Below are 24,860 nucleotides of genomic sequence, written 5' to 3'. Positions count from 1 at the left end.
TTTAAAAATCAATTAAATTTTCTTTAACCAATACAAAATAAAAAAACTGTAAACATTGTAAGAACTTTAGTAGCTAAAACAAACAGCCAATCACCCAAACATTAGTCATAAACATATAGATGCATAAAACTAACACTTAAGATGTAAAACTTCAATGTGTCAACAGCCAGAAAACAGTTCCAAGTATGCTCCAAAACCTTTATGAGCTTTATCAAAATATAAGATAATAAGGTATTGAGTGTGAAGCCCAAAAACTCTACATCACTTCTCCCACTTGGGCAAACACTAACTACTTTGCTACTTCAATATATAGTGCACCAATAACCTTATGATTAGAAACACTGTGACAACATGGTGTAAAAGAACTTTCAAGGCGTGCTCCTAAATGTACTTCACAGTATAAGCCTAAATGCACAGAACTGTCAAGAAATTTTCCGTAATGATATGTGATTACTTGAGAATTTACCATAATTAATCTATATGTCGGATTAGCGTCAAATTTCATGGAAACAAACTAGAGACATTAATCTTCATACATAAAAATTATAGAGTCGTTTATAGCTAATTAAAAGGTCTGAAATTGATCTACAAAGTTAATCAGAAAATCTGTCAGCACATACTTTTCCTGAACACAGATCACTTATAAAATTCTCACAAATAAACTACACATCCAATAATCACGAAATTTTGCAGAATTCATGAAGACTCGTATATGCTTAACATATCAAAAATTCAGGTCATTTGGAGATCTTTATGTGGGTCATTCAACAATCATTATACATAATGCAGAAACTGTCAGGAAAATTACTGTGCATCTGTTTCAAATTTATAAATTCACCAAAAAATAAATTCTCAACATATTTTCATGAAATCAGCACCTCCAAAAACCTTAGAAAATCATCCTTCTCGTCTAATTTTGTCATTAGTTAATTCGAATTATAACTTCACCCTAACAGACGACATGTTAGCATAGTTCAAAACTGGAAAAATTGTCAACTATAAATTTATGAATGCTAACAATATACACCTCAAAATTTAGTTATCCTTATGCATTCTAAACATTCAACATTAAGTTCCATGTAGGTACAAAACAATTAATACCATATCACAAAGGCAAAATATAAAATATCACTTTATCAAGTTTAAACACTTTTAGCAATCAAAAGATCGTTTGCATCTTGAGTATCTTATATATTGCAATGTGCCACTTTTGATTCAAAACAAAATTAGTGAGCCTTGATTAGAAGTGCAATTTGATTCATGCAACTCATTCAATTAAGAAATAACAGTAATACAATATCCTTAAACATGATCTACGCTTCAAATTGCATGGCCTTACAAAACAGCCAATTTATTTTATGATGAACATAACCTTATGGATTAATCCAACTTTACATGATTCCATCAAATACGAATTAATACTTTTAACACATGTGGATCAGTCCAACTATACATGGTTTAATCCAAATCACTTACGGATCAATCCTTTTACATGTGAAGTTGCATTGATGCTACAAAAACATTCACTTAAATGCATACAAAAAGCAACCAAGTCTCAAACATGTCCATACATAAACAAACAATATAGCCAAGCAAGAAAGTTCCAAAGTAGCTCACGTTTCCCTTTATGTGATCAACCGAATTTATCTTTCCTTGAGTCATGAAAACAACTTTTATGACTATTTAAGACCACTATTAATAAATTATTATCAGCAACTCAAGCATGTGAGATTTATCAAAACCGATAAATGGGACATGTATCATGTTACAATCCATATAACAAAACAAAACCGTATATGCGCCTAATGGAGTTAAGGTTCACTGTGACATTCTGAAAAGTTTTTAAAACACAAACATATCTGGATAAGCTGTCCCATAGTGCTTAAAAATATCTGTACATTATTGATTCACACCTGTGGGTTGAGAATCAAACATGTTTTTAGTGATCACCAAAAGAGTCGCTATATGAATTTCTTTCGTAGGTTAAATTCTCACATCTGTGGATAGAGAGAAATTCCTATATTAATTCACATACGTTATCTTTTGGGTCACTCCACCATTAATATACGTGGACAAAATTTCCCCAGGAAGCTTTACTTAAACATTATTAACTTACACCTGTGGGTCATAAGTTAAACATGTTCTAAAACACTAGACGAATATTAGGTCTGAATAAACTTCTTGTACGAGAAAATTTCTCATCTGTGGATCAAGAAATTTCCTGTTAGTTTACACAAACCCTTTCTCCATGTTGTTCCATCACATCTGTCATCAATTTGTATTCTTTTCATCTGTGGATGAAAATAGCACAAAAGGCTACTAGTTGTGATGCAATTATTGATCAATTTTTAGATTGGAAACTAAATCTGCAATAGTTAAGCTGCTGTGGCTCGCTTAACTAATGCAATATTCGAGATCTCCAGTCTTTGATCAATAGCCTTTCAAGCATGAATGATAAAAACTTTATATCGAAAACATGCTTAACAGAATGCGTTAGTGAAACAAAAGATTAGAAAACAATACATGCTGATGTAGCTTTCAGTTTTAGGTTTTATCTTTTGGTTTGGTACTTTATAACCTTTCGCATATATACATTTGCTATGCTAATATATATAATAATAAAAAACCTGAAAGTCAGCTTGGTTAGATAGAATGAAATCGTGTGCAAAATAGAATTCTTGATCGTGTGATGTTTTAGTTTAGTATTGCCTTAAACTCTGATTATACACACATATATTCTTTATACCGCAAATCAGATATTAAGCATGCCTGAGATTAAAACTTGAGGCCAAAATTTAATATGCCATAGAACATGATGATATTAAAATTAACACTAGAAATCTAGATCATAGTGCAAAATGATTGATGAGAGAATAGCTAAAATGGATTTCTCCAAATAAGTCATGGTAAAACAATTCATGACAGATGCGATATCTAAAAAATAAAAAAAACTTATATGCGTTAGCCAACGCAATGATTAGTAATTAGTAACTGTAGCTTGCGGCATTTTCAATTATATGTTTGCTTGGTAGAGACAAAAGTATTACCCAGCCTACAAAAAAATTTTCATGCATATATAATGGTTCAAAGTATAATTTGCAATGTCCAAATAGGTGAGCAAGTTCCTTCCGTTTTTAAAATCTCACAACAATTATATTTAGAAAAGATGAGCCAATTCTATAGTGCAACTCCTATGTATCAAATTAGAGGCAATTTTAGCCTTTTGCATGCACGTCTATTGATGAGAAACAGATATAGAATAGGTCATTCATACATACCTCGTAAGCTTATATTGCCATATTTGAGACCCTTTTATATGTCTTCTAGAATCTTTGAATTTGAGTCAGGTACATCAGAAGTCGAGACATTAAAATCAGGAAGCCCTCCGTGCATCCAAGATTTTCCCCATAACGCAATTGAATTTCGAAAAGATGCCTCAAAACCAAAATTGGAGGCCCTGTCAAGAGGCAGTAAAAGAGGAACAACTTTTCGCCTTTGGCAAAATGCCGCCCAATTGCAGTGGCTGAAAGGATGGGTGATTTCTTTTGGTTCCAAAACATGCAGCCTAGGCTCTGATACCACATGTAAACTATATTAATGACTGCACATGATAGAACACACATCGAGAATATACAAGAGCACATCTCCTCAATCCGATCCCTTCATACACTCATTCTAGATGGGGTGAATTCTTTTGTGCTGGTTGGCTTGATCGGTTGAGCAGGGGCACTTGTATTTATATGCATCTTCCTAAGAGTCTTGTCCATCAAGAAACTCTTAAGAAGTCCTTATTGCATTAGGTTTATAACTTCTAATCCACAATTAAGATAGGAATCCTTCTAGCTCTTATATTAGCCTTAAAACACTAACTTTATAGAGCTGCAGGTTTAGTTGTTTTGAACTCCTAATTGATATCAAGTCTTAGAATCTTTTGATGATTATAAGACCACACTTTAATGGCTTAGACATCTACACGTCTAACATTATGATCTTCTTCCCCACCCTTCATTTCTCCATCAAAATTTGGTAATGTGGTAAGCAAAGGAGCACTTGGGTCCGATAATGTGCCAAGAAAAGAAGCACTTGGGTCGGACATTGAAACCAGAAACCACACCTGGAGTAGTATTTGCTGGACAAAACAGGTTATAATCATCAAAGCAGCCATTGATCATAAGGTCACAATCAAAACTAACCACGGGATCTTGGTTCTGGCCGCGGATAAGATCAATGAATTGACCAAAGTTTGCATCATCTATGAGGTCTTGTAACTCAAAGTCATTGATGTTATGACCTCCCAGATGGTTTCCATGGGCATCCATATCCTTTGTTTGATAGTGAGGTTTGTGTAATTATGTGTCATAAAATTTGTTTATATACATACAGAAATCGTGGATGTGGTTTCATGTTTATCTCAAGCGTGAAAGGAATCAGGATGGGGATTTTTTTTTTCTGACGTTGGAGCTGTTATTAATTAAAGTTTAAGGGAGCTGACAAAACTACAACACCAACAGTGCCTCTTAATAACATTATTAAAAAAATAAATAAATAAATAAAAATCAGTGCCTCTTAATAAGTACAAAAGAAAACTTGTCATGATACATATGGGTCTTAATAAGGAGATAAAAATGGTGTTTCTTTTAAGTAAATGACCAAACAAGTATCAACATTTGTTCAGGCCAATTTGAATTAAGACTAATTAATACCACTAGACTAAATTACAATAACAAATATATGTTTTCTTATTCCATGGATTTATGCTATTCTCATTGAGTCATCATCCGCAATCGATGCTGAATCGTTGAAAATTTTCCCATAATGTAGTTGGTTTACTGAGAAATCAGCCAAATTTGGTTAATTTTGACGAGTTGTGACCGAAAAATTCAAGTAGAGGAAGAGAGAGAGTGGGAGAGACCAGATCTCATTCAACATTTATAATTTCAAATTTCTACTAATCTCTCATTCAACACTGACATGAAACTTCTTGAATACTTCATACACTTTACTCTTCTTCTTTTTACACAAGTGATATTATAGAATGGGGATTCGAATACAAGATCTCAAATACATGGATAATTACTCTTAACCACTTGAGCTACAAGAGCATTACTTCATACACTCTACCTAAAGATAACAAAGTATCTCGTGATAGCGCTCATAGGACCACAAACATAAGAATATAGAGCATCCAATATATTGTATTTTTCAGAATATAGAGCATACAATATATGAAGATACGAAACTTTTTATTGTTTCCCAACCGATAAACGATTGCATGATTTTAGAGACATACTTTTCCTCATACGAAACTTTTTATTGTTTCCCAACCGATAAACGATTGCATGATTTTAGAGACATACTTTTCCTCATCCGGATTTATGCCTCTCTTTTGGCAAGAATTTTAAGCTATTTCTCACTGATGTGACCAAGCAATGTATGTTATAGCTCGACTAAATCTTCTCCAAGAGCTTTTATGTACAGATTACCAACCTTTGCATGTATTATGTAAAATGTGCTCTTCTTCTTTCCTCAAGCTAGAACAATTGAGTTTTTGTTGAGTTTCCATTTTTCATTAGCACTGACAACAGTGTATCATTTATCGTCATATAATTCTTCATTTCTATATGGGAAAGTTTCAAAACTACTGCATAAGTAATGGAATCAGGCATGAACGATCTGTTTGAAAAACTCCTAAGCATAATAGCATAGCTGAGAGGATAAACATAACCATTGTTGAAAGAATCATAACAAAGTTATCTCATGCCAAACTACAAAAGAGTTTTGGGGGTGAAGCTCCCATGACTACGGTTGATCTAATTAACCTTTCTCCTTCAACACCTTTGAATGGTGATGTCTAGAACAAGTTCTGGTCCGGAAAGATATTTCCTATAAATCATTGAATAAGTGTTTGGTTGTAGAGATTTTGTCCACACCATTCAAATATATTTAAGGTTTATTAGTTCAACCGCAGTCATGAGAGCTTCACCCCAAAAACTCTTAGGCAATTTGGTATGAGATAACATTGTTCTGATTCTTTAAACAATGGTTATGTTCATCCTATCAGCTATGCCATTATATTGAGGATTTTTTCAAATAGATCGTTCATGCATGATTCCATTACTTATGCAGCAGTTTCGAAACACCCCCATATATTCTTCTCTATTACCAGTGCGAATACATTTCAAGCTTCTACTAGTTTTCGTTCAACGCTAGCATGAAATTGCTTGAAAACTTCAAACATGTGATCTTTCCTTCTATGTGCCTAAGCCCACACCTTACTATAATCATCGTCAATGAAGGTAACAAAATATCTTGCACCGCTAAGAGTACTAGTGGTCATAGGACCACAAACATCAAAATAAAAAATTAACATCTAATACATTGGGTTTTCTTTGTGCAGATCCATGTTGAAACGAAGCTCTATGTTGCTTTCCAACCAAGCAATGCATGCATGATTTTAGAGGTATACCTTTCTTCAAATCGGATAGTGCCTTTCTTTTGGCTAAAATTTGCAACCACTTCTCGCTCATGTGACCGAGCTGTTTATGCCAAATCACAATTGAGTCTCCTTTTAGAGAATTTACATACCCATTATTGATGTTTGCATGTGTCATGTAAAGAGTATTGTCCTTCTTCGTTTATGCTATAACAAGAGAGTTTTTCTGAGTTTTCATTTCCCTTCAGCAAAGACATTAGTGTATCTTTCATTGCGAAGTAATCCTATAGAGATCATATTGTGAAAAATGTCTCGCATCCTTGAGAACCAAGATGCTACATGTGTTGGTTTCAAGGGAAACAACTCATCTTCCCACGATCTTGGACAATTACTCATTTTCCATTCTCACATTACCAAAATCTTCATTGGTGTAGGATGTAAAGAAGTCCAATCGTGAGGTAACATGAAATGATGCGCCAGAATCTACTATCCAACATGTATCTTGAGAGGAAAGATTAACACATACATCACCACATATAATAATTACATCATTTCCAGCAAAGGTAGTTGTGGTCATGTCTCTGGCTTCATTTCTCTCATTACCTCTATCATGCTATCGTTTAAAAAACATGCACTCCCTCTTCATGTGGCTTGTCCTGCCATAATGGTAACATTCTAGGTCCCTTCTTGTCTTGGACCTACCCCTCGAATCATCTCTTGACAAGAGCTTATGACTCGGGTGATGCACCCTGTTATTTCCTCCTTGCTTCTTCATTAAACATAGTTATCTTTAACTATGTCCAATGGAAGAACGCCTCGAGGAGTTGAATTGCTTAATTACACTACTAGTGTATCACAACTATCTAGCAAGGAGTTGAGTAACACTAGTGCATATAACTCATCATCGAGCACCATCTGCATATTCGTCAACTGGTTGATCAAACCTTGGAAGTCACTAAGATGCTCGATAACACTTCGACCATCTCTGTACTTGAGATTTACCAATCGTCAAATCAATTAGACTTTATTTTGAGCGGTCTTCCTCTCATACATGAACGACAATTTTGTCCATAATATATATGCATCTTTCTATTGTGCCACGTGATGGAACACACTTTGATCCACCTATTGTCGATTTTGTCCGACAACTTTTCTATTCATAATGCTCCATGTGTTGTCTAACTTCCCTTTCGGTGTGTGTCCTTGCAATTGAAAAGGCTCATACAAATATTCCTTGTAGTAAAAGAGATGTCCTCTATTCTTGGCTTCTGAATGGAATAATTAGATGTAGTCAATTTGAACATTGTTGCTAACGATGGATGATGATGACTCCATCTTAAATCAAACAAGATAATAATTTTGAGCAAGCTCTGATACTACTTGTTGTCAAAGATGACGAATAATAATAGCCAATAATTTCACCACATATTTTTCTCTCCTTCACCAAAAGAGGGATACCTATCTATTAAGAAGAGGATGCATATCACAAGTTCTCAACAACAATGTTAATATGTCATTTACAATACCCCGTTGCGTATTTAAGTCGTTTGCAAAGCATTCTACTCGCCCCTGACTTGAAATTGTATTTCATGGCGTCCCTCACAACTTGTCTACAGTAAGAGGTTCACCAAGGGCACGTATCTTTAGAGGCCTAACCCCTATATAGGTCGGCAATTGGGCTCTAGACCCTTGCTTCCATCTTTAATCCACACAAGATGAACACTACGATTGTTGAATGAAGCTCTAGTACGACTTGTTTGTGAAATGATAGCATCATACTAAAGCCTCTTGTGCGATGAACAAAATACGCAGCAACAGATGAATGAACAAGAACAATGAAACGTCAAAGCAAAATCTTACACTAAGAAAAGTAATGGGATCATAAGAGACAATCTTAACATGAAATCTCTCTCTCTCTCTCTCTCTCTCTCTCTCTCTCTCTCTCTCTCTCTCTCAATTTTTCTCTAAAGCGAGGTTCTGTTTTATGGATGGTTTCAAAGCATTAGTTTGTGCCTTATATAGGCAACATTTTCATGCATGCACTATTTGTATGTGGTCATGAATTAAAGGAGAAACTTTCTTCTTAGTTGTAGTTCAATTAAGCATTCTCTGCCATGCAGCTTCCGCAATAATAATTCTCCTCCACTAAGGGAGAATGACCTGACACCTGCCTAGCTCTTTGTACACTGATGGTAGATGTTATGTTTAAGTAGAATAATTAATACATTAATTTAATAACACTGATTAACCATATATACATACATGATATATGCACACATCCTAACAATAATAATAAAAAACTTGTTATTATACTAATAAAAAGGTGGCATTATTAAATAATAATTTTTTTAGGTTTTCTTGTTTTATACTTTTGTACCTACACATCTTTTCCTAAATATTTAAACTTCTGTTATTCCTTTCACATATCAAAACAATTATAAAGAAAAATAATTCTTTCATTCTACCAACGAATAATCTATAATAATTCGCAAATTCAGATTGGCTAATTGTTCTTGGATAGCACCTGCTTGAGTAGAAATTTCTCGATTTTGAAATGTATCGAAGCCTTGGGTAGTAAAAAAAAGTGGGATGTTGTATTTCCAGGATTAGATTTCATATTCAAATGAACCTTATAATAGCAAGAAAGTAAGTTTTTTAGCTACGGGCCTAGCAAAAGAAAAAATTGGATAGGATCCTATAGGATCTCCCCCTTTCAACACCAAACGTGAAAGTTTTCTCTCATACGGCTCACGTAGTTATATCAAATGAAGTACCAATATACCTCAATTTCACATAGTTATATCAAATGAAGTACCAATATACCTCATACGGTCTTTAGGGTCTCTGAGACTAATAAAACGATTAACCCTATAATATATAAAAATTTGAGCCCACTAGATAAAAAAGTACCAATATATTATGTCGTGCCGTTGTTTTTTTTTTTTTTTTTAAATATATAAATTTTATCAAAGTGAGATAACTTTATTGAAACAACAATGTCAGAGTACAAAAAGATGACTGGACTTTAGTAATGTAACAAGTGTGGCCTCATTAAAACCTTACCTTTAAAAACTCCAAAATGGGGGAAAATCCGGTCAAAAAAATATCGTGCCGTAGTTTGGATTTTGAAAGGAAATAAAATTGCCTATATATAATTATATATGATATAATATGTGAGGTATATAGGGCTTATTGCATAACATGATTTGACGATTATGTTTCTTGGGCTTGTATAACCCTTTTAGTAAATTTAGGTTTTAGTTCATAAGAATACGAGAGCTAATACATGTTGTAAGCCCTTTTCTATTAAATGTTAGATGCTTTATCCAACTGCTAACTGTTGACATCATTTTGGTTTTGTTTGAGATTGAAATTATCTTCGGATAATCTATGGTTTAATTAGTTAATTGGGATTGACTAGCGCGAGTATTTTCAATGCACGTGGCCCAAATGGCTTATTGACCCAATCAGAAATTTTATTTTATTTTTTTCTTCCCAAAGTTAGGAAGGGCTTGGCTCCCGAAAAAATTTCCATATATATAAAAAATTTCCTCTCTGCCCCCTCCCTTTTCCTCTCCTCCCCACCCCTTTCCTCCCCTTCCCTCCCCTCCATCCCTCTACCCCTGGCCCATCCCCTCTAGCCCCTCGATGTCCCTCCTCTCCTCCCATTCCCACCCTTACCCTCCCCTCATCCCCGCCCATCCCTTCCTTGGGGCTTTTACCAGCTTTCGACTAGATTTTGGTGATTGGCTACTTGACTATCTTGGGGACGACGTGGTGGTAGTTCAGCTTTTATTTTCTTGATGTGTGTTGCAGTGTTTAGAGTTGTAATAAGTGTGTCAACTTTTTTTGAGTTTGTTGCATGTTGTAGTCTCTACTTGTAGGTTTTACTTGTGATAGTTTAAAGGTTGTAGCTGCATTTGTAGTTTTGTGTGTTGAGGCGCATTTGCCTAGTTTTTCAAGGCTTGTGGCTTTTATGGCAGAATTTTTTTGGTCCTGTGTGGCTATGAGTAGAGGTATGCTTTGTGCATATGTTGTTGTTGGTGGACTCCTTTGTATTTTGAGTACCCTTTGTGGTTAATGTGCTTGCGTAGTTGTATTAACTCTATGTGTTTATTTGTATTAGCCTTTGTGTCTGACGGCCTTTAAGCTTAAATTATGAATGCAATCTATCGTCTTTCTCAATTAAAATATATATATATATGCCTTGTTATGTGCTTTAAACATTAAAATATTTTTTTCATAAGAGGTTTAAGTTCCCCCCGCTCACCCCCAAAACAACACTTGGACATGGAATAGTCAATCTTAACAGACGGGACGTGGCTACGCCCCCCCTGCTGCTCAAGCTAGGGCATCTTGCAGTATATAAAGAAACATCGAAGTTGGTTTGATACAAACAACACCCATCAAAGATGACGAGTTACACAGATTTTTGGATAGGTTACAACCATATTGTAAACAAACTGGTGGTGGTAGGTGTCATAACACTATCGTACGTGTGCTCTTCTTCTTCTTCTTCTTCTTCTTCTTCTTCTTCTTGAAGTTGGTTTGATACACACAACACCCATCAAAGATGACGAGTTACACAGATTTTTGGATAGGTTACAACCATTGTAAACAAACTGGTGGTGGTAGGTGTCATAACACTATCGTACGTGTGCTCTTCTTCTTCTTCTTCTTCTTCGATTTTTGGATAGGTTACAACCATTGTAAACAAACTGGTGGTGGTAGGTGTCATAACACTATCGTACGGTACGTGTGCCCTACTAAAATATTCACAGGCAAGTAATGTATATTAAAAAAAATTACACACGTGCTCTTCTTCTTCTTCTTCTTCTCGAGTTCTTAATAAAAATATGAATAACTGGAAAATCAGATTACGAGAGCAATGGAGAATTCCCTATATTTTATTAATGTAATTGTAACTTCATGCATACATACACATGGGGTCGTGGCTCTCTCTTTATATGATTCTGGAGATTAATTATGTTTAGTTGCTTGTTAATATATAAGATTTTGAATATCATCACAAAAAAGGTATAAAATTCAGGAAGAGAAGGTTGATTAAATTAATTCAAATCCTTCATTGAGAAGAGCCCCAATCACCCAAAGCTTCAAATTTGGCAAGTTCATCTCCTGCTCACACTCTTTCACCTGATTTAATTTGACATATAGACCACTTATTTTCAGCTGAAATAGTTCAATTAAAATATGTAACAAAAAAAAAGGAGAATCAAGTAAAATAATTAAAGGTAGAAGAAGAAGAAGAAAAATGCATAACTTCAAAGTAACTGTGAGTACAAGACTCTCAGAAGCAGTGGTCAAGTTGGAATTCTGAACATTGAAAATTATAAGGAACTCAAGAACCTAGTAAAGTGATGCAGCCACCCCTTGTACCTTGTTGCACACCAATTTCACATAAAATCCTCTTTCCTCCACTTGAAACATGTCCATCTACATGCCCACATGCATCAATAAATATCAAGTTATAATGTTTCAAATATTTATTTTTATGTTTTTTTCTATATATATAAGCGATAGTCTAAATTACTCTAAATTTGTAAACTGTGTGTCCTTCTCATAGAGTGAATGGCCTGAACCTGGATTAAGGTTTGGGCTTACACTTAATCTCCTGGTTAAGATACCTTCTGGAGATGGCCTACACACTTCGAACAGTATCAGAATAGGAGCGAACTGGGGTTTATCCCAGTTAAACCCCCTCCGATGGTTAAGTCAGAAGTAGTTTAGAGGTGGAGAGAAGGATGTGTAGGGTTTTTAAGCTGAGAATATTTATTACCTTTGTCCTTATATAGGTGAGGGGTATATAAAGGGGGAGAAGGAGAGACAAAGATATTTAAGAAGGAGATATTTATCTCTCTTCCCACTGGTGGGACTGGACTACATTAAATGACTTCTTCTAATCACCATGTTGTTTGACAGGGATTATGTGGCAAAGCAACACTTGGCTTTGGATGTGAGGCACATTAATTGATCCCTCTCCATCACCTGGCTATCCATCAGGTATCACATGGCAAAGTGACACCCTGGCTTTGGATGTGAAGTACATTAATTGATCCCTTCCATCATCAGACTGTTGTATCAGACGGATGGAGTAACTAACTTGACAGGGGCCTATTCATGCATGTTTAATATTAATGCGCCTCTGGTCACACACAGCATCCTAGTGGTCGGGTCGATGTTAGAATGCTCAACCATTTTATTCACATTCTTTCCTAACAAGTTCGATTAGGAGGCCTTTTATCGACACCCAAGGTAGTTCATCTGGTCGGGTCAGTATAAAGGCAACCTAGCCTCCTATGGCCATGTGGTGTTCTTAAATAGGCTCGGCTCACAGTGATGGTATGAGCCGTTCACAAAATTGATCTAATTTCTAATCAGGGGATTCGAACTTGGGTGTAAGAGCAAGTCCACCCCAAAAGGCTAAGGCAATGACTGCCACTATTCACCTGAATAGTGGCAGCCTTGCCTTTTTTAGTTCCACCCCAAATGGCAAGGGCAATGGCAATTACCATTCATTTTAATTTATTTTATATTTTTTATACTTAAACCATTAATTTTGACATGATAAGCAAAACATAGGACTAGGTATTTATATATATATAATTTCTGAAATTTCTAAAAAATTTTAAATTTTTTTTTAGTTGTTGACGTCATATGACGTCAGCAAATCCAGACAAGAGCCCAGGTAAGATTTGCCTTTGAGCCTGCCCAGGCTTGTGGCCCCCATTAATTGCCTGGTCTTGTCTTTGTGCGCTGGAGACAAAAGCTGAGCCTAGGCCCCCTCTTGCCCGGGCAAGCTTACAGCACTAGACATGCTCTAAGAAGGGTGGACTATCCTAACCAACTAGTTTAACTCACTTCTACTATGGTGTTTCAAATTTTAAATGGTATGAAAATAGTAAATATGTCTGCATCAATGTGTACGGTGGGTGTACCTGAATTATTTTCTTGGAAACTAGTAGGCTTTTGTTTGCCATTCGAATCTTTCCACTGTTTCCAATATATTATTATATCCTTGATATCTCTGAGGTGGCCCAACCAAGGACGCTTCAAGCCCAGCAAACTGAGACTTCAGCTTCTTGGCATGCATTTACAACTCTTACACATACTGCAAAGCATCCCCGACAATGGATGCCTTATCCATCTGCACATTAATTCACAAGGACCTGCATTATTTAATAATGTATACTAGCCTGACGGAGTTCACAGCTGAACAATGTCTTAATGATATGGTTCATCATGCTGTATACCTATCAAAAATAAACATATGCATAGTAAATGCATTCAAACAAGAACCAACCCGATTAATAGGTTTAGATTCAGCCTAACAATTGTCAGACAGTCTGTCGAGAGAAATGTTTTTTTATACATGTATATTACCCAAGCATATACGAAGGCATACCTTAGTTATACTCGGAACCAAGGCTCACAATGCATAGAGCTTCTCCTTCATCCTACCCACTACAAAAAAAAAGTGATAACAGTCACCATTTTGTCACTAATTTTGGTGACTGTTGTGGGGTTACTATAGGCTTGAGTCACCTTTTTTACTTTTTTGGTGACTAAAAAGGCTTTCAGTCACCTTTTTTGCTTTTTTAATGACTAAAGCCTTTAGTAACCCCACAACAGTCACCAAAATTAGTGACAAAATGGTAACTATTGCTACTTTCTTTTTTGTAGTCCCCTCCTCTTTCGCTCAGAAATCAAAGTTCTTGATTTGTCAATGTTCTTCCCCCTCTTAGTTGTAGTTGTCATACTTGTTCCTGAAGAGTCGTCCCTACCATTAATATGTTCTTCTGGAACCTCTTTCTTTTCCCCTTCAAAACTTGGGAGCAATGAATTAATATTAAAGCCAAACATATCACCAGGGGTCGTCGGACCAAATTGGTTATCAATTAAGCAGCCATTAGTAATAAAGTGATTATTATCATGATCACAATCGAAACGATCCACGACAGGGTTTTGATCATTCTCACGGATTAGATTGAAAAACTTATCAAAGTTGGCACCATCCATGAAATCATGTAACTCTAGCTCTAAGCTAGGGTTGTGCAGGGAGGGGTTTTCTAGAGCATCAATGGGATTCATTGTTTGGTGGGTAGAGAGGCCTACTTAGTCTTGGTGTGACCAAAACATATATATAGATGGAAGTGAGCAATGGGGTGAGTGTAATTTCAGTTTATATAGGTTAACGTTGAGATATGTACACTGTATATATCATGCGAAATTCTCCTCCGAACATTCGGATGTTATTATCATGCGGATGTTATGTATTTTTTAATTTTTTGGCATATTTGATTCTTTTGGTAGATCTGGTTTTTTGGCAAAACTGAGCAAATCTGATTTTCCTCTCTTAAATCCATAGTACAAAGACAATATAGGTATTTAACACACACAAATAAACTAAAATACAACTATTAAATTAAAAAAAATTGATAACTGTCAATTTTTGAATTTTTTTTGGGTGTATTTATAATTTTTAAATAGTATAGAGCTTCTTTATAAGACTGTCTAAAATTGAGTATATAACTAAATTTCTATTTTTTAAACCAGTGACTACTTAGAGAGTGCATAAATACAAGTTCCAACACGTCATCCCACATAGTGACTGCATATTGAGACATTAAAAGACCTAAAGAATGACTGGAAAAGCAACGCAATACTCTTCAATCTCAAGACTCTCCACCACCCTTCACCCAACGCCTCAGTCACTTTATTATTAACGCATGTCTGGCCAACTTGTCTTTCTTTTTGCTTTGAGCAAAGCCCAAATTTCATGTTTTATAAATTTATACATAAACATTATTCTCAGTCTTCAAAGCTTCCTGTGCCCTGAAAAAAGCAAGAAAAACATATACACTAGTTTTTCAAAGCAAAAGCTCCCTCAGACAGCTCATTTATTCGCACACAGCTCCTTCTATTCTATCCTTGTAGGACTTAAATTTTGAGCATAAAATCAAAGTCATCTCACATGTGATTTGAACCTGTTTTTTTACAACCCATACCCCATTTGCATCTTGCTACTTTGTCTTAAAAGAAGAGAAGACACCAAACAAAGGAAAGGAAACCAACCATAGGCTATAGAGATAGCCAAGAAATAGTAATTTAGAAATCCACCACTCCCAACGAAGGAACAATGGCATTATTATATGCACCCCAAAGTAAGCTGCTTTGACCTTTTGAAGGGACCTTTTTGGCTTTGAGAAATGACAGTCCAAAGTACCTTTGGGCTTTGAGAGTCAACCATTTTACCATAAAGGCAAGGGAATCCTATGAGATGTTGAATCCCAATATCTAAGTCCAAAAGGGATTTCCTCAGAAATATTTGAAACCCTAAAATAAAATTTTTGGTGTTAATAGCAGAACCATACTGCAAGAGGAACTGTTCTGAAACAAAAGCAGGGCAGAAAAAGGGAAAACCCCATTTGAACAACCTGACCCAAAAATCCAACTCTCAGGAGTAGGTCCACCCACCAGGACCACACCTAACCTATCATCCCCTTTGCAAATTATGTGATTTGCTCCTTTCTTTTTACTTTTCAGATGTACAAAAAAATTTCTTTTTGCCTTAACCCGCCAACAAGTTTACATCATTTGAAATTCGAACGACCTGAAAGTCAGCCATTTACTTTATCACTAAGCATTGCTGTCTATGAGCTGCCAACTGCGGTAGTATCGAACGGTGTTCTCGATTGGATTATAACCCGAGCTCCTGAAGCAAGCCTGTTTAGGAGGAAAACAAACAAAATGTCAACCAACATTGACAAGACAAGAAAAAACAGGATTATAGTAATAAATTTGACCAATGTGAAAGTGGGGAGGAGTCAACACTCAACTTTCTTCGATTTTGATCACCTTCTCCTTCTCTTCTCTAAAAGAATCTAACCTGTTTGATTGCTTTTTAAGAGATGAAGGCCCTGTGATTCTTTTACTAGCTCCATTGGATGCACAGTGGGTATTGATTTGTGCACCATCAACTCCATCTGAGGAGTTCCTTGGTTTGTCAGAAATAGGTGATCTCATAGATTCACTTCGTGGTTGCTTATTGAGTGACGCCTTGATTGATCTTGGGATGCATTTTGAACGTCCTGAGGTAGACTCCTCTTTGTCCTCTTTGTCCTCTACTGAATCTGGCTTCCTACAACTCCTGCAAGTTCATAAGTTTAGCATTTGAACCATACTTGTTGCAACTGCTGGATTAAACCTGAGGCTAATTCTTTCTTATAAGTACCCCCATAATTCTTCATAGAAAAAACTCCAGAATACTCAACAAAGCAATCCAAATTGGGGGAAAGTCCCAGAGACGCAATTTGGCGGACCTAACCTAGTACATGTAACCCCTTGAATTTGCTCTCAGTAGCATTAGAAATGAATCTGCTTCTCTTATTAAAAGAAAGAAGTGAATCTGCTTCATTCCTTGTTCGGGATCAAATCAAATTCTTATGATTTGATGTAATTCTCCATTTCACTGTCACTGTGATGCTAACATCTGATCTAACAGTTTTAGGCTTTGTGATTTGCTAACTTTTAGCAAAGCACGTTCATTACAAAGATCAGATAAAATGGATCACGCATATAAGAGACCACAAAATTTAATGTGACTCAGCAGAATCTTGCTGACATCCATAGACAAGGGGGGAAATCTGCTAAAGCATAGAGGATTACAAAAAATTATGAGTCCCACACCAAACCCAATTCTCTCTAAACCGAGCCTTGAAATCATCCTAGTTCCACTTTCAATACTCTTTGGTTTCTCATAAGACACCCTTACGTTGCATCTCTATCAACAAAGTCAGACAACTACCTCATAATCCTAGTTATTTCTAACTACACATCTATTAAATTACCAGAGCTAAATTCCTTATTTGACAAAGAAAAGAATTCCTTTCTACCTTAGTAAACCCAAACGAGTAATTAAATACAAAGCCTACAATAGACCAAGCTAAATTGAGATTTGAGAAATAATATCCAATATGATTTAACATTATGTGAAACAATACCTTGAAGTAACAGGTATTGTTACTTCAAGGCTTCCAGCTGCTTAAACCGACCTAACTTGGATGTTCAGAAGCCTAATTGCACTGATCATGGTCTTGATAAAGCTAGGTTTGCTAAGCAACCAAACTTTTGCCAAACTTTTGACTTCAAAATGTGCTTGCAGTCACCAGGAATGAAGAAGCATCCAAGGGGCCCAAGCTCAAGTTGTTCAACTTATCTTAGGAGGGGCGGTCCATGTTAAAGCATCATTCAAATTCTATAACTGATTAATCTGATTTAAGAATTAAGAAACATCTTAGTTCTTCAAGGTAGCTAAGAAGTCAAAACTCTGGTAGAATCCCTGGGTTTAACCATCTAGGGAAACTGCATACGTGAAAATTTTCAAATAAACACCCCGGCACTTCACATTATCATCATCTTAAGTATGCTTTTGACTGATTTTGGTCCGACCTTACTATCAAGTGGTAAGAGATTACCCTAAAATACTTGTATCATAAGACAAAAAGTGCCTAAAAGAACTGAAAGAAAAGTTCAGGGACTAGGCAAACCTGTCAGCATTGTATGAAGATGATCGCTTTAGAGCTGAGCATCCATCTTCGTCCTTGAGCATTTTAGTCTCAATCAAGCTCCCACTAAAATATTCTTTCTCTTCCAATCTCGAACCCCTTAGCCTTGGATTGTCTGATAGGCAGTCTAGCTCTCCCAACATTACCTTAGTGGAGAATAATGGGGAGTGAAATTTGGAATGGGAAAACCTGGGCTTGTATGTTGGAATAAGACCAAAACGGTGATCCTTCACTGATATTGACCCACATGAGATGAGTTGCATAAGTACATTAGTAGCCTTGGCCCTTGGATTGTTTGTCATTCGAATGTCTTCCTCTTCAAGAATTCTAAAACTGTTAATTTTACTAGCATCAGCCCTAATAAGTGATTCCAGAGTTTCAGTCTTCCCACCCGATGAAGATGCACTAGAGGAAGATGGAGGAGGAGAAACTGAATCACTGCAAATCTCAGAGTTCTCTTTCTCACATGGAACTCTGTTTTGGTAATAACTACTATCAGGTTCTAATGACCCATCATCAGTGGAAACACCCCTTGTACATGTTTCTTGAGCTTTAGGTTTGTTCACATTTTCTTCAGTCTGCGTAGAAGCATCAGCTAAACCGTCACTCTTGTAAACCTTGTACTCTGTCAAGCTCAGAGAACCCCCCCAAGAAGAATTCTTTCCAACTGTAGACTCAGGAGACGCACTGGAAGAGCCTTCAGGACGTTGAACTGGAGGAGAGAGCTCATCTTCTTGAGAATGCTTTGTTTCCTTTCCATTCAAACTCGAAGAGGATGAAGAATCATCTTGGCTTCTAGAAGATGCTGGCTCTGGTAGTTGTTTCAAGTTCTGGATTTTTATATTTGCCACGGGGCTAAAACGATCTGTCCAGAAAAAAGTAAGCATCTAGATTTAGGATGTTTAATTTATTTACCATGGAATGGAAAATTTTGGTCAATAAGCAATTTCTATTATCTGGTGCAAAAAATATATGAAATTTTAGAATTACTAACTTAAATTGCTAGCAACCAAACAATGAGAAAATGAATCTTCTACCCCTTTTACCTGAATTAGATTCTTCAAAGAGCTCAGAACCTTTGAGGACGTACTCATTTCCATGGGCCGGAAGAATCAGATCATCTTCAGAGAGATCATGCCAAACGAACCCATTCTTATAGCTTCTGTACTCATTCAGACAAACAAACCCCACACTTAAACACTGTCTTAAAAATCGACCATTTCTAAAATTTGGGCTGAAAAAGGAGTAGAAATTCACCTCTTAGAAGACCATGAATACATCGAAGCCATGCCTCTGCCCCTCAGAGCATTAAGCCTATTAATCACATCTGCACCAAAAATAAACAAATAAATCCTCACAATTCAAAAAAAACAAAATACCCACTAGAAAATCCCCAGAAATTGATGCTATTTGTTAGTTGAATTTTGAATACCTCTGAGGTAGAGCCCTTGAGGAGAGGTTACAGGAACCTCCATGAAATGAGGGTGTTCAAGCTGTCGATTTCGCGAGAGATAGTAAACCACAGGGACTTTGCGATTCTGATGGTATTTCGGCGACTTCTCAGTCCACACTTTAGCCCTCTCAGGACTCACTTGTGAGTACTTCTTCATCCTACCCTCCATTGCTTCCTTCGTTTTCAGCTCAGTTCCACAGTTTTATAGCAAGTTGAAAGCTCTTTAGGCTCTGGGTTCTCACCAAAACCTAGTAAACAAAGTTTTCGGAGCTTCAATGGCGGCTCTGCCGCTCAGATCAGTGTGAAACCCGCAGAAGATTTGTGGGTTTTTAAAATGGTGGAGAAAACCGGATCAGAGATTCAGTCTGAGAGAGTTGGAGAGTTGGAGAGTTGGAATCTTTGAAACCAATCAAAAAAAAATTGACTTGTTAAGAGGGCGAGACAAGGAGACAAAAAAACAGAGACAGAGAGAAACAAAGAGATGAAGCTGATGAAGCATCGGAGGAAGTGGACGCCCGCATTTATTGCATTGCAGAATGCACACACACTGTGCAGTATGTGTCTGTATTTACGACTCTGTCTATTTATGTGTCTGAGAAAAAGCTTCAAAAAGAAACCGAAATTTATTACCAGAGAAATAGTGGCTGCTTGTTGCTTCAATGCGACTCTCTCTCTCTCTCTCTCTCTCTCTCTGGCTTTTGCTGCTTTTCGATTATTTTGCTTGGCTTTTGCTTTGTTTGTATTGTTTTATTTTATATTTGTGTTCGGGTTTTACCTCATGTGAAAGCCAAGGATCGTCTCACAGACTTCAGAAAGAGTGAGAGTGATAAGGCTTTTCAACTTTGAATGGTTAATTTTCAGGATATGGTAAATGGAGTTTTGTTCTCTCTTTTATGGAGATATAACGAATGACAGCCAATGAGAGTTGGTTTAGTTGTTAAAGTCTCTGCATTGCATTGTGTGTAGTTTTCATCAGTATTCGAGTCCTACTGTCAATAAAGTCCTTGTTAGTGTGCGATCTGTAATTTCCTACAAAAATTCATATCAGTGGCAGCTGGGAATTAAGTGCCACCCGTAAGTTCTTTCGGCTCGAGATTATAAGTTTACCCTGACGATGGTGGTAAGAGTAGACAATATTTCACCTAACAAATGAGTTAAGAATCCTTAATTAATTATAGTTGATTAATTAAACTCCAATTTTTTATGTCTTCCTGACCATCGAGTATAAGCAACAATAATTTTCCCCTAGTTCTTCTAAATCCCAACTTGGTTTCTACATCAAAATTATTAAAAGAGTTGGATGTAGACACAGACAACAATGTAATATTGTCAAATAATCTACGATGACTAATTACTATCTCCTTTCAAACTCTTCAGCATCTACAGTTTTTTTTTTTTTTTTCCTGGTTGGAATTGTGTCATTTTGATTGATAATCAAAAAGGCGTTGAAGTCTAGATTTTGTTTTAAAGTATTCTAGGTCTACCCTCTCTATGTGGCAATATTAACTTTTCCCAAACTTATTCTCACACATCTGGTAAAACACTCCTTTTTTATGTTTTTTATGTTGAAATTTTTTAATGTTCTATAGCTATGAAACTATGCTATTGATATGATATCAGTTTGTGTTTTGTTAAAGTAATTTCCCTCAATAAACTCATTTAAAAAAAATTAAGGCAGAAAGATGTGAGTGAAGTCTGGCCTAATTGTGTGGTGAAACATGACTTTGATACGATATATTAGAGTACCTCCAACAGTAGTAGTAAATTAAACTTTTCAAATTGAAGTTTGTTGACCTATGTGGCAATTTGAAAATGTTTATATGCTACTTGAATAATTTTTGCTCCAACAGACTTTTCAATTCAATTAATGCAATATCATGGAAATGAATGAAAAATATGAAAATATGTGAAAAATGTTTATATATTTATTATATGAAAAGAAAAACTGTATGTTTTTAACATTTCAAGGTAGGTTCTGTTTTTCCAAAGTAAAGTTAAATGTTTGAAGAGCCAAGATCAACTTACCAATCCTAAAGAGAGAGAAAGAGGTTGCATCTTTGATGACTGAGGTTGAAAAGACTGTTGGATAGAGTTTTTCTGATATGACTCACCTATTTTAGAATTCCAAAGCAGTTGAAGATCCTCTTAGGAGCTTGAGTGTAGAACTTGTCACTACAAAACCAAGGAAAATATTTGTACTTTGCCATATGTATTCCATTCACATATAAATTTATGTATTTAATGCATTCAAAAAAAAATTATCTTCTTTACAATGAAAATATTTGTACTTTGCATTAAATACATAAAATATATATAAGTATAATACACGTGATATAAAATGAATGAAAAACGTATAAGAGAAGATAGTTAGCGCTCCTCCATTATATGCACGTATGCACAGATGCTACAAGACAGAATGATTGTGCTTTTATCATTTTGGGATAATCCACTTGGCCTAATAATTTGTAATGTTCTTAAACTCGTACATTAATTCATGCTTATCACAAACAATGTGGTCCAAACCTGTCAAATTAAAGAATTAATAATCCCCAAGACATGGCGCGGAGGGCATTGAATTGCGTTGCCCTATTATTATCAATCAATTGGAACTGTCAACCATTGTATTTAATTTAGTCTAAGCTTTACATAAAAACAAAACATTTCTATTTATGCATTCATTTTCCCCACTCATCTACTTTTTTTTTTTTTTCTTCAGCAATTTTAAGAATTAAAATGATGATATTTTTGTTATTTATTTTGCGGATGTTATTTTATTGGCATTGATAATGCCATGGTTTTGAGGGAACAGAAAAATGGGGATGAAGGAAAGGGATGGGAGAGAATAGGAGGAGGAAAGTGAAAAGAAATTTCATAAAAATGAAAAACTTTGGTACCTACCTATTGGAAGCGATGGTCAGGAACTGAACTGCTTTATGTATGAAATAATTTTGTTCATAAGTGCTTTTTCTAGATGCGCTAAAACCTGAATTTACTGTTTATAAGTATGTTTTCTAAATGCGCTTTTATTAGAAGCACGTCGAAATTTTTTTAAAAAATCAAATTGCTTATTAAAAAAAAGTACTTGAAAGTGCTTCTTGGAGAAGTATTAGAAAACGTTTTTATGACCTAGAAAAAAACTGTGACTTTTTTGTCAAACAGAATCATAAGTGTTTTATGTGTGAAAAACTAATTTAAAAAACAGTTTCAAGTATGCTCTAAAAATTTCAACATCATTTTAATGAAATAATACTTGATGCAGGACGCATGACCTTTTTCTTTGCGTGTTGAATGTTCATCCACTTTTGTATGAGTTTATCATTGAATGAGATTCAAATTTGCAGGTTGGTCGAGCCCCAAATCAGAAGCCAACATGAATGAAATTTGCTGCATTAAGCCACTAACCTGAGAACACAGCAACCAGTATTTTAAAACGAGCAGGTGAGGTTGAGATTGTACTCTTTGTCACCTCTATAGCAAGAAAATGACACATCATCTAAAGTATTAGTGCCTACAATTCCACCTAATCACATAGTCAATGCATGAAAAGAATAAAAAGGATATGCAGAGTATCAAATTAGCAACAAATTGGCCCTCATTTTCACACTTATTAGACCACAAGAAAAATAAACTAATTGTTGTAATATAAATGTGGATGCTCCACGATGAGAAACAAATGGAATCACTGGATGCAAAGTGAAGCTATGGCATGAGAGGGGGTGGTGTGTGCAATAACTTTGCAAATTGCATGTACCTTTTGACCTGAAAATCAGATAGAGTTCAACTTTCCTTCTTATTATTGTGATTTTCACGGATATGCCATCATATTTTTGCTTATAAACGGGCACTCGAGAATGCCTTAAAGATCATATTCAGAGAAGAGTGATAAAAGCATCAATAAAAAGTCTCATAAAAGAGAGAAAACAATACTATCACTTGTAGTATCATAAGGGCACTTCCAGCGCACCTCTTTGGATCGGGGGGCTAGAGTGCGCAAGAGCAAGACCAGGCAGCTGGTGGGCTCCACAAGCATGAGTAGGCCCGAAGGCAAATCTTGCATGGGTTTGCTGAGGTCATCGATAACTTCAGCAACGAAAAAAAAATAGAAAAAACCTAAAAAATACCAAATATTTCAATTTTTTTTAATAAATAAATACCTAATCATATTCTTTACTTCCCACACCAAAATTAATATTTAAGTATACAAAATAGAAAATAAATTAAAGTGAATAGTAATTGCCCTTACCCTTTGGATGGAAACAAAAAAGGCAAGGCTGCCACTATTCACGTAAATAATGACAAACCTTGTCTTGTCTTTGCCTTACTCTTGCCTTTTTGGGTGTGGAGGTGCTCTAAGAGGAAATACAATTATACTCTTATATTTCGTCTGTTTCAAAACACTAATATATCGTGCCGCATGTCAGTTTGCAGCTCTAATGGATGATATTAGAATTTCAAACTAAGGCGAAAATAACCTCACATGTGGATAAATGCATTTACAAGCCTTAATAGACCATGTTACAACCCGGTAAGACATAAATTACCTTGAACACGACAACAACAAAAAATGCCTTGCTAAAAACGTGTGAGACATTTTATTTCGGTGTTTAAAATTCAATGTAAATTATTTAAAAAAAGGTAAATATTAAAAAAGTAGTTACTTAAATTATTTGCCTCCTTCAAAGTCACAAGCTTTTGGTGAGGCAAACTATTATAACCAAGCACTGGCGGAATTAGGAATTTTTTAACGAAGGTGCAATTTTAGTTAGGATTTAAATATATATATATATATATATATATATATATATATATAGTCAAACACCTAGAGTACACCTCCTAGGTTGAGCAAAGGTGCAATATGCAGCACTTATAATAGTTTTTTCGATAAAAAAGGATGCAACTACACCTACTCGCGCCTTAATAAGTCCGTCATTGTAACCAAGTGCCACATAGATCCATTGTCATACTTTGAGTTCCCAAACAATGTTTGAAGAAAACTCATTCAAATATCAATTGTTTCAATAGTGCCCTCGTAGATGGTTGTAGACTAGAAGATTGCTTGGAAACCCATATGGCCTATAATATATATATATATATATATATATAAATTGAATAATGTTATAGAACTAGAATAATCAGAGAGTATGAGAAGTACCACTGAATATTGGGAGTGGAATTATATTTGCTCTTTGTGGTGTTTACACTGGCAGAATTTATTCTCAGATAGAACTCACTCTTTCTTTTCTTCTCTGACTGACTCTCTTCTCTTCTAATTGGTTGTGTATTTTACAACTTAAGAGAAAGCCTATTTATAGGCAATTAGAATGGCCTCCCGTGGATGCATCTTCAACATTTTCTCCCAACAGCATCATTCATCCCAACATCATAATTT

General features: G+C 35.6%; 1 protein-coding gene and 1 pseudogene across 2 annotated transcripts; both read right to left on the bottom strand.

Moving 5' to 3' along the window:
- Positions 1-11,497: 11,497 nt before the first annotated feature.
- LOC117630214 lies at positions 11,498-14,542 on the bottom strand (annotated as a pseudogene).
- A 1,454-nt stretch (positions 14,543-15,996) lies between these two features.
- Positions 15,997-20,162, bottom strand: LOC117632581 (protein UPSTREAM OF FLC). Of its 2 annotated transcripts, none has more exons than XM_034366109.1 (6): positions 19,451-20,162; positions 19,276-19,345; positions 19,065-19,180; positions 18,001-18,883; positions 16,341-16,601; positions 15,997-16,177 (listed from the first exon to the last, which is right to left on the bottom strand). In XM_034366109.1, exons 1-6 carry the CDS (start codon positions 19,638-19,640, stop codon positions 16,105-16,107), a joined length of 1,593 nt encoding a protein of 530 aa, XP_034222000.1. In that variant the 5' UTR covers positions 19,641-20,162; the 3' UTR covers positions 15,997-16,104. The 2 variants fall into 2 exon arrangements, with proteins under 2 accessions (XP_034222000.1, XP_034221998.1); XM_034366107.1 differs by having other exon boundaries at positions 16,290-16,601; positions 19,451-20,161.
- Positions 20,163-24,860: the final 4,698 nt, after the last annotated feature.

This window comes from Prunus dulcis, chromosome 6, assembly GCF_902201215.1.
Source record: "Prunus dulcis chromosome 6, ALMONDv2, whole genome shotgun sequence".
NCBI lineage: Eukaryota > Viridiplantae > Streptophyta > Magnoliopsida > Rosales > Rosaceae > Prunus > Prunus dulcis.
Note: the sequence above shows the minus strand (reverse complement) of the source record. Positions and strands in the feature narration are given on the sequence as shown.